This window comes from Habropoda laboriosa, unplaced genomic scaffold (genome assembly GCF_001263275.1).
Source record: "Habropoda laboriosa isolate 0110345459 unplaced genomic scaffold, ASM126327v1 scaffold14, whole genome shotgun sequence".
In the NCBI taxonomy this organism is placed as follows: Eukaryota; Metazoa; Arthropoda; class Insecta; order Hymenoptera; family Apidae; genus Habropoda; species Habropoda laboriosa.
Window position 1 is genome coordinate 1,383,388 of NW_017100137.1, and position 11,285 is coordinate 1,394,672.

Below are 11,285 nucleotides of genomic sequence, written 5' to 3' on the forward strand. Positions count from 1 at the left end.
AACGCGTTCTGGATATGCAACTTTGTAGCCGAAAATCGCTCCCGAAAATCGCACATTGTTGCAAACGCGTTCTCGGTTTGCAACTTTGTTGTCGCGTGTCGCTCCCGAAAAATTCACATTGTTGCAAAACGGGGCGCCGTGCAACAATGTGCCAATTTCCGAGACAACAAAGTTGCAAAGCGCGATTTCCCTTTTACAACTTTGTTGCTACGAGTCACCCCCGAAAATTGCACATTGTTGCACGCCGCCTCGTTTTGCACCTTTGTTGCCCCGAATCGCTCCCGAAACTTGCACATTGTTGCACGCCGCCTCGTTTTGCACCTTTGTTGCCCCGAATCGCTCCCGAAACTTGCACATTGTTGCACGCCGCCTCGTTTTGCACCTTTGTTGCCCCGAATCGCTCCCGAAACTTGCACATTGTTGCACGCCGCCTCGTTTTGCACCTTTGTTGCCCCGAATCGCTCCCGAAACTTGCACATTGTTGCACGCCGCCTCGTTTTGCACCTTTGTTGCCCCGAATCGCTCCCGAAACTTGCACATTGTTGCAAATCCAGAACGCGTTTGCAACAATGTGCAAGTTTCGGGAGCGATTCCCGGCAACAAAGTTGCAAAAGAAGAGATGGCGCTTTGCAACTTTGTTGCCGTGAGTCGCTCCCGAAAAATGCACAATGTTGCAAAACGGGGGGCCGTGCAACAATGTGCCAATTTCCGAGACAACAAAGTTGCAAACCGAGTACGCGTTTGCCACAATGTGCAAGTTTCGGGAGCGATTCGGGGCAACAAAGGTGCAAAACGAGGCGGCGTGCAACAATGTGCAAATTTTCGAGACAACAAAGTTGCAAACCGAGTACGCGTTTGCCACAATGTGCAAGTTTCGGGAGCGATTCGGGGCAACAAAGGTGCAAAACGAGGCGGCGTGCAACAATGTGCAAATTTTCGAGACAACAAAGTTGCAAACCGAGAACGCGTTTGCAACAATGTGCAAGTTTCGGGAGCGATTCCCGGCAACAGAGTTGCAAACCTGTAACGCCTTATATATATAGGTAATTGCCAAATGTGATACAGTTATTGAAAAATTAATAAAGTCTAGTATTAGACGCATTATTGTAATTGCTTGGTGTAACAAACCACTGAAATTGAACAAATTTCCAAATATAAAATATCTACCCTGAAATTTATCGCACTGATTACAAGAAGCAGACATTTTCATGATAATGAGTCAGTTTAAATATTATTTCCCTTTATTTACATTGTTATCGGTAATTGTAATAAGCATAACGCACATTTATTATTCTAAACCGTGTAATATTCGCAATCATAAGATTAACCTTTACGTTTACAGCACAAAAAGTACTTGCAGACGATATTTCTTGCTTTAATATAACATTACCGATTAGTTCAATCACAGTATATCAAATTTTCTACTTTCTCCAAACACTTTAATCAAACCATAACGAATTACAGAAATCGACTGACAAAAAACATCTGCTTCAAAACCGCAAATGCGTGCAATTGCTTTTCGTACTCACTATATACAGGGTGTCCCATTTTCTTTTCGATCAAACTTTGTCAGTAAGTTCTACGGATATAACTAAGAGAAAAATGTTATATAAACATAGGTAGTGTGAAGCTTCGTTGAAAAGTTATAACACAAATACGAAATACGAAAGGAATTGCAACGAACTTGCGGTTGCTATGATTCGAGATCAAAATTGCACTGGCAAACACAGGTCGCATAAACAGACTAGATGTTCACATCGTTGATCTATTCTTATTTTGTATCATAACCTCACATCTGTTACCATTAGCTTCGCATTTCGTATTAGTGTTATAACTTTTTAATAAAGCTTCAAACAATCTATGTTTATATTACATTTTTTTCTTACTCATATCCATAGAACGTACTGACAAAGTTTGATCGGAAAAAATTGGGACACCCAGTATATGGTGAGTCCCCTAAGACTATGTAGAACCTGAAATATCTTCGAAACTGTCGATTATACCGAGAAATGTTTCAGACCAAAGTTGAACGGTGTCAAGGGTAACATAATTTGAGGTGATTAGATTTTCCTTAAGTTGTCACGTAGAGGAGATATTTGTTTTGTTTTAAATAGAATTGTATACTTTTGAACGCATTAATTTATGCCGAAAAACCATTAGTTTAGGAGATATTTTAATTTCAACATTGCGAAATGGTACTAGTACACCTACCTGCATCTATGTTTCTCTTTATAACACCTTGTATTTTTTTTCTACTAAATGATAATTCAACAATATGCGTGGTTACCAACAGAATTTACCTTAAAACGTTAGAATGTCTTGAAAACTGTCTTTTTTAAGAAGTATACGATTTCATTTAAAAAAAAAAAAATAAATTTGACCAACCTAATAAAAACTAATCACATCAAATTATACCACCCTTAACATCATTCTACTTTCGTTTCAAACATTTCTCGGTAGTTTCAAGTTCTAGTCTCAGGTGACTCACCCTTTATACTAATCTGAACACCGAACAATTACCAACATTATCATCATAATTTTCTACCTCGTTCCTCGATCACCGTTAACACAATCTCGACTACATCATTCTTATCACAATTACAACTATCGCTACTGTAATCATTCCAAACACACTCATCGTCGTAGAATTATCATCGGGATCGCCATTGTCGCTACAATTTGTCACGCGTGACTCATTCTCGCGCTGCGTCGAGGAAAATCTAAGGAAACACGAAGTTCTTAAATCTTCCAGTCCTCCTTAATCATATCAGCAGCCTTCTCGGCGATCATGATCGTCGGTGCGTTTGTGTTCCCAGAAGGGATCTGTGGCATGATCGAGGCATCGATCACTCGCAGTCCATTTACACCGTGTACCCTCAGTCTCGCGTCGACCACCGCCATTTTGTCGCTGGAGGGGCCCATTTTGCAGGTTCCGCACGGATGATAGATCGTCAGGGTGTAATATCGAGCGAAACAACGCCAATATTCAGCTGACGAGTACTCGAACGACGAGCATTCGGGGATCTTGTTTGGATTTGGTCGAGCTTTAAGTTGTTCCATCGTTGGGGTATTGGTCATGTTCTTGACGAACATCGCGCCCTCTGCCTGCGATAATTGAAAGTTGATCGATCTTAATTTGTTACGTGTGTCTGTATGTAATTGGATATTTTTTTCTGTGGTCGAATTTAGCCTCTGATATGATACGGTAATTTTTATTAAGTTGTATAATTGTACAAAAAGTGAGAGAAGTTATAGTTTTTGTTTATACTAGAAAGTTGTTCGGCAATGATTAGTTTATTTTAATGTATAATTTTTCATTTTTTAAACATGATAATTAATGTTGTAGCATAATGTTAATATTAAAGATTTCTTATGCTATGAGAAATTTATTCGGTATTAGCGCAGTATTAATATTCTATTCGTTGAAACTCGCCTTAATGAGCCATCGAGTGTTTTATGAATATTATAATTTCATCGTTTATATTTCATCTTTTACAGGAAGAGAGTTATTCAAATTAAACATTTCATATTTACCGCTGTATTAGCCACGGTGGATTTGAGTATAGTGTAATATGCCCAAAAATAAATAATTGCCAAAAATCATAATTTCAAAATGGCGACTGAAATTTTGTCCGATTATAAATTTTCAGTTTAGTCAAAGATGAACGATTCTTATAAATTTCAAATACTGAAACTAGTTGGGAAATCGTTGGGAAAAGTGTGCAGTATCGTGTAAAAATCATTTTCATTTCAGAAAATGTTTATTAGCGCAGTATTAATATTCTGTTCGTTGAAACTCGCCTTAATGAGCCATCGAGTGTTTTATGAATATTATAATTTCATCGTTTATATTTCATCTTTTACAGGAAGAGAGTTATTCAAATTAAACATTTCATATTTACCGCTGTATTAGCCACGGTGGATTTGAGTATAGTGTAATATGCCCAAAAATAAATAATTGCCAAAAATCATAATTTCAAAATGGCGACTGAAATTTTGTCCGATTATAAATTTTCAGTTTACTCAAAGATGAACGATTCTTATAAATTTCAAATACTGAAACTAGTTGGGAAATCGTTGGGAAAAGTGTGCAGTATCGTGTAAAAATCATTTTCATTTCAGAAAATGTTTCGTATGCACCAATCCGATAAAATTAAAATCGTGTTTGTAGAATGATTTAACTGTTTGTCGGTAACTAACGAATTAATCAGATCTATTACCAAAATATCCAGATCATGCGGATCGTCGAAGTAATTTGGAACGATTATCGGATGGACACGTGGATCTGACGAGTTCAGCTTAACGTATCCCCTGCTTCGAGGTCTCAATAACAGCGGCATGACCGTGTACGAGTCCATGTACAGGATATTTTCGTACATATGCGCGTAAAAATCATCCCTAATGTTGCAATCCCTCTTTCCAAAGAGACCACCGTCGGTATTATCAGACACGGAGGAAAGGAACAGCTGTATATCAGGATAATCCGCTGACTTGTTTGCGTATCTGAAAACAGGATTTATTCGCTCGGTGAATAACACATCTTGGAGTAAATACTGATTAATAGAGAAGCAAATAACCGCAGAAAGATCCACCACGCGATGGACCCTTGCAATGTTGTCGCAATTATTGCGTGTATTATCCCTGATTGTCCTGAATTTTGTTACCGTGTGTCAGATTTATCGGTTTGGATTTTGTGTGCATCGAGGATAATTTAAACGATGTTAAAAGAGTTCCTTTTTTTTTTTAGTGAGAGAGGGTGATAAATTTATAGGTTGTGTAACGTTGTACTTGAGATTTTATGACATCATCGAGGGTAGTTAAGGTAATGATGAATCTTGTAGTTAGGAGAAGGATTGTTATTGTAGGAAGTGCTGTGTATAAAACTGTTCAACTAGAATTACAACGTTTTGTTACATTCACGTTCAAAGTCTTTTGCGATATATTTTTGCAGTTCGTAGAAAAGTTTTTTGGGAGCAGGTAGGATGACTCTTCGGTGGTTTTCAAAGTCAAGCTGCATTCCTCGGGGTAAATCTTAATATGGGTGACCCACCGTTAGAAAAATAATTCTTCTGATATTTCACAAGGGAACACCCTCTCTCTCTGATATTTTCCAACGAAGGGGCAACTTTTCCAACTTCCGTTATAATATTATAATATAAATGTAAATTACACCGATAAGTTTTCCAACGTATGAAGGTGTTGGAACATTATGAAGTATAATGTTATGAATGTAAATTATGCTATTTATAAACTAATACCGACGTTACTAAATAGTTAAGTAATTATAAATTAATACAAAAAATTGTCAAGCTCTACTACTACCAATCAAAATACGATTTTACTGTCTTCTTCCCATTGAAAATAAGCGTTAGAAAGATAATTGAATCAAAAATATTATTAGAATCACAAAAGAACAATTACCATTTTAGTCATAAAAGAGTACATATCACGAGAGAAACGATTAATTTTAGAAAATATAATACAAGAAAACTTGGCCAATGTTTTGTTATCAATAAATGAAAAAATACTCACTTGGTATTAATGAAAGCCATACCCTCGGCAACGGTCGTCGTGTACAACACTCCGCTACGGTTTATAGCAAATTGCCTAAGAGCTGCAGCGGTGATAGATTTTGGCAAATTAAACGTGAAACTCCGAACACCAGTGTCGTTCGCTGGTCTAGTCACTAAAAAATTCATTCCACCAATAGCCACGTGATCTTGAAGATTTTCACCTACTCCAGGAACATCTTTGACCAAAGGAATCTTCAGCTCGTCCAAATGATCCTTTGGACCGATTCCTGATAGCATCAACAATTGAGGCGACTGTATTGCTCCAGCAGAGAGAATCACTTCGCGACTGGCTTTCACTATACGACGTTTAGATCCTTTTCGAAACTGTACGCCGTAGGCAGTTTTAGAGTTTCCATCTGCAAATTAGAAGAGTTGAATTAAATATGTTTTAATTACGCGATAAAGAAAAAATACGTTTTAGTACACCCAAAGGGAAAATTCTAAATATCTTGCCTTGGGCCATTTTCATAATCACCGGCACAAATAACGAATTCATAAAAAAGATAGTCTAGTCAGGAGTATAATCATTTGTCAAAATTAATTTCTAGAAATAAAATGGAAAAAGTGAGTGACCTTCGCGTATTAAAATCTTCTCCGCCATTGAAAGTGTGCTGATATGTAGATTCTTCCTCTTCCCGGCTGTCCGAAGGAAAGCTTTCGCGGTGCTGCATCGCAGCCCATCCCTCAGTGTCCCATGGGACAAAGTAAATCCAGTTTGAGTGGCTCCATTCACGTCCACGATGTCGTATCCCATTTCTGTGCCAGCTTTTATCAAGGTTTGGGTCACGCTTGAATAATACTTGAAATGCTCGATGGTCAGGGGTCCACCTGTGCTGTGGTAAGGGGAATCTTGGTACTTTTCGATCGTCATGTTCTCAGATTTTTTGAAATAGGGTAACACTTTCTCGTAACTCCATCCTGGATTGCCCATCTTCTCCCAGCTGTCGTAATCCTTCTTGTTACCACGGACGTAGAGCATCGCGTTGAGGACGCTACTTCCGCCGAGCACCTGGAGAATTGTGCGTATCAGCGATTTCCTACCTTTTCACGTAAAGTAATTATTAAAATTCTACGGTGTACCAAATAATACATTACATTCTTTCGCCGATCTGACAAAATAGTATAGGGAGAGTTCCCCTGGGCGCTGGACGCTTAAGGTGTTTCTTAAATAAATCTCTCTACCTGTTCACACGCGACTGAAACGCGTAGGAAACTCTAGGAGATACGCAGAATAACGGCTCCGTAGCGTTTCAATTATTGCAGATATAACTAATGTCCGATATTAGGTGCCGTCCGGCGTTAAGGGAACTCACCCTACATTTTTGACTGATTTAAGGTAATTTCGGGAGAGACAGACCAGGCAAGTATTTCCTACATTATCCGCTGGATATGGAACCAAAAGCACTGAGAGTAAAACAAATGTAAAAGAAAAGAATACTGACGCGTTCCACATATGGCGGATAATGTAGGAAATACTTGCCTGGTCCGTCTCTCCCGGAATTACCCTACGAAAACAATTATATTTTTTTTCATTATTTTTTTAACTTGTATCAACACCTTAACGTTCATGCTCGTGGTTCACGCGTACAGGACTAATCGTCCAATAAGTGCAATTTTTTAAAATTATTTTCCTTCAGTTTCCATATTGCGTTGTTCTTTCTATTGCGGCAAAAAAGGGTAAGTTACGCCGTTAGAAATAAAGGGAAGTTTGTTTCTATACGCCTAAGAAGTAATTATCTTATTTAGAAGCATTTTATTTTCACAAGGAAAATTGCAGAAACCGTTTACATTTCTTAGATATGTTGTTTTTAAATAAAATAAGTTGTTTCTTAAAGAAAATGTGAGTTTCCCGTAAACCCAGTGTTAAGTTGAGAAAAATGTGTCCGTTAAGGGGTTAAAAATTCTTGGACACACCTGTGGACCTCTCGCGACACACCGGTTGAAAATCAGTGGTGTATATTAACGAATTTCCAAAAGCTAATTGCGCGAACAGGATGTGGAAATGTTGAGAATTTTAGCGAATATTGGAGGAGTGATAGCGAGAGGAAATGTGAAATCTGTATGGGGTGGTAATGATGAGGGGACGCTAAAGCACGTGTTGGAGGATTGAGAATGGAAAGAGGAAGTTGCACTCTGATGCAGGCGCTAGGGGGAAGGAAGAAAGATGGTAGTTAATTAGCTGAGGACAGTAGAGAGCGAGTTAACCCTTACGTCAATAACCGTAGCACATTTTCCCACATTTTCTCACTTAAAATATTCTATCTTCCCGGTGAAAGTATGAAAAATTAAGCACTAGACTTTGATACTAAAATTGGTTTAAAGCAAATTTAGTTTAAATAACAGCTACTTATCATTAAAATTCACACGTCACACGTATGTGACGCTGGTAGCGAACGTGTTAAATTATAGAAGTTCAACTTTCACCGTAAGAATTTTAAAAGTAAATTTTAAATTTAAATAATTAAGTTCAACTTATTGCGGACCAGTCGTTTTCACTAAAAATGACTAAAATCAAGTTGTTTTAATCAATTACCGATTTAAGCGACTGAAGCTTCTAATTATTTTTTGGAGCTCAACCTCAGCGAATGCATTCATCGAATGCAATTACCAAGTCTAATTTTTTTGCCGTTTCAAGCTTTCAAAAAATCTGAAAAAATTCTGGAGGACTTATCGAAGTTTTTACTACATTATACAAATACTCTTTAAGCCAGACGTTCAAAACTTCTTTCAACAAAAATAAAAAATTCACTCCGAAGAAATACGGGAGTGAAATTTCACTTGGGTCATCGAAGACCCGAATTAAATTTTAAACAATCGTTAGAACTTTTATTTCATAACAGTACCTTGCCACGAGGCCAGTTACATCTATGCTCGTTCATCGCCTTGCAATAATTATCCGACGGATGCGTTTTGTACTGCCAGTCGAACGGTGTCAGCTGAATAATCGGAAACATAGCTGGCACGTCGGACAAATCTGGCTCGTCTAAGCCGGCTTCCAATAACAGTACCGACCAATTGCCATTTTCTGATAGGCGATTTGCTAACACAGATCCAGCGGAACCTCCTCCGATTATCACGAAATCGTAGTTGCTTTGAAGATTAAACAACGACACTGGATGCACTCTCGACTTGCTGTCGATGATGTCCGGTCTATGCATGCCAATCAGCATACGCAGAAGGACCAAGAAACTCAGTTCTGGCCCGTATGACACAGCTATTCTCATCGCGGAGATCCTTGTTATAGCCGACATCCTCTTCCCTTTTTTTATAATTACTTAATTAATTATAATTATAATTAATTAATCGAGACTTGTGCTTTCTCCTCTTTTCTTCTCTTTCTCCCTTTTCTCCGCAATTATCACGATATCGTCGAGTAACTTTTTTTTACAATTCTTACGATATCGTCGAGTAATTGTTCTTGTAATTCTTCAGAAGTTCACAGTTGAATTTTTGCACAGTTGCTGTTTCAGACTTTCGATCGTGGAACAGCGAAGCCGCGAAAACAGCAAGTGCTCAGTAGAGTAATTTTTACAGCATGCAGTTAGTCGAGGTTTCTAATTGTGTGTTGTAATTTTTCTTAATGACGCGTGGATCTTTTACGAAGATATTTTTGCAACGTTGTTTGGAGCTCTAATTCTTGCTTGGAGCACTTACCGTTGATAGACTTTTTGCGAATTTTATTTGGAGCTTCGGTAGTTAACGATTTCGTTGAATAATGTTTGTTTACAACAAGTTACAGTTATGTGAAGTCAGCACGTTACATTTGCCGCTTGCGTAACAAAGCGTATCTTCCTTGATATTGTTGGAATGTTTGAATACGTCATGAAAAATTTCTACGTGTTCCCTGCGAAAAAAAGTATTACCTTCGTTTGATTACTTTTATCGGTGATTCGTCATCAGTGGATACTTTAAATTGTTCACTGCCAAGGATAACTATAATCATCAGTTGTCGAATGAAACTGTTAAGAATTATATTACTTTCTGTCTTTGATTATCGTCATTATTGTATATTTTATTTGGAATTTTCTCAAGTTACGTGTTTTTCCACTGCGTGACGTAATTGACCTACTTTTAATATTTCTTCACACGATATGATGCTCGCGTGTCAAGAAAATTAATTAACAACTACCTGTTGTTCACAGTTTCTTATACAATTTTATACGAAACGTCTGGTGAAGGTAAATCAAATTTTGCGATCAATCTGAATCACTTTGAAAAGTTCAAAAATATGTAGTTAGTAAAATATAGAAAAGGGGACTTAATTGTAATTTGAAAATAAATTTCCATTCTTTTGTGAATAATTTAAAGAACGTCCATCTCTCGTGTGTGTTCTTTAATCAGCAACGCTGACTGTCGTATCGCTAATTTATCAGAAATTTTACAAACCTGCATTTTACACGTGGAAATTTAAAAAACATTCGTAATACACAATCAAAAATTGTACAATTTTACATACCTTTGTTTCTCATAGGAATAAGAAACAGAAATAATTGTAGAACATACACACCTTAATGAGAAGTTTTATCACTGAAGCTACTTAGGCAGAAAATTCAATTCTGCGTTAACGAAGCACTTCTGACTCGATTTAAAAACCACTAAATACCATCAAGTTATTCAACGTTTAGCTTAAAGACCATATGTAAGGAACGAAGTATCGTAAATCGAACGAATCTGTTATACTGCACTCGCAAAAAATGTTTACTTGATGCACAATGTTGAGTCACAGTGATAATCCAGCAAACCATGAAAGACTGACTGGATAAAAACGAAGTAAAACGCGGGGTTGGTACATATTGCTGAATCAGCTATTTTTTGAATTTATTTGGGTAAGATTTGTGCTGCGTCCATTGAAATCAACGTGGAACATTAGTCAACGTGTCTGTAAAATATTGAGATTAATGGGTAATGTCCGTACATGTGATTCTCGTTCGTTCAAATAAATTAAATCCGCGACTGAGAGTGAATTTCGTTGATTGACATGCTTATAACTGACTTATACGCAACAATATTTCGTTTTATTCGTGTCATTCTTAAGTGTATTTACATTAACAAGGAAAATCTGCATCGTTGCATCGTTTACAAAATATATAGTACAATTTGCTATTCACAGATTACGGTTTCTATGAGCTTAAAAGTACTTAAAAGTTGAGAAAAATATATTCTGAAGTAGAAATCGGAAGCGTTGTTCAGCATCTTTCTTAACTAATTTCTCTCAGGTTTGAAATGTGTAATAACAACGTTCAGAAATAATTCTGAAAATAATACAAAATTTTCGAAGAACGAAGCAAAGATGAAATATTGTTCAGCAGAAAATTATAATCACCGTCATTTATTCATTTTCTGTAAAGTTTAATTATTACTGATTAGGCAGAAAGCTATAAATTTCAGTTAAAAAAGTTTGTTTCTCTGTTAAACGTATAAAATTCTGTATACCTAATTAAATTTTTCTAACTACAATAAATACAGCTAACAATGATATTTCTAAGAAAAACATATACAGAGCGGTCAATTTTTTCTTACAAAAGAATCGACTAATAATTGTACCAAAAGGTGTAACACTTAACTATTATACTTTATAGCAAGATTTTCGTGTAACTTTATACCACCGTCAACGCTATCAAACTAACTTATCTAACAATATTTCACAGTTTCTCCTTGGAAAAATACAATATTTTCATATGTACAAAAATTCTAATCGCTCAGTCCTCAAAT

At 36.8% G+C, this 11,285-nt stretch overlaps 2 protein-coding genes across 2 annotated transcripts in view; one reads left to right on the forward strand and one right to left on the reverse strand.

The window, feature by feature from the left end:
* The window catches only part of LOC108579462 (flotillin-2), a 96,890-nt gene that overhangs the window by 66,481 nt on the left and 19,124 nt on the right, over positions 1 to 11,285 (forward strand). The window lies entirely within an intron of this gene.
* The window catches only part of LOC108579087, a 12,582-nt gene continuing 4,036 nt past the window's right edge, over positions 2,740 to 11,285 (reverse strand). The window contains exons 4-8 of the mRNA XM_017942533.1: positions 8,417 to 8,832; positions 6,147 to 6,582; positions 5,533 to 5,929; positions 4,221 to 4,503; positions 2,740 to 3,105 (exon numbers count right to left, since the gene is read on the reverse strand). Of these exons, the coding sequence (XP_017798022.1) occupies positions 2,740 to 3,105; positions 4,221 to 4,503; positions 5,533 to 5,929; positions 6,147 to 6,582; positions 8,417 to 8,832 (1,898 nt within the window). The remainder of the gene's footprint in view (positions 3,106 to 4,220; positions 4,504 to 5,532; positions 5,930 to 6,146; positions 6,583 to 8,416; positions 8,833 to 11,285) is intronic.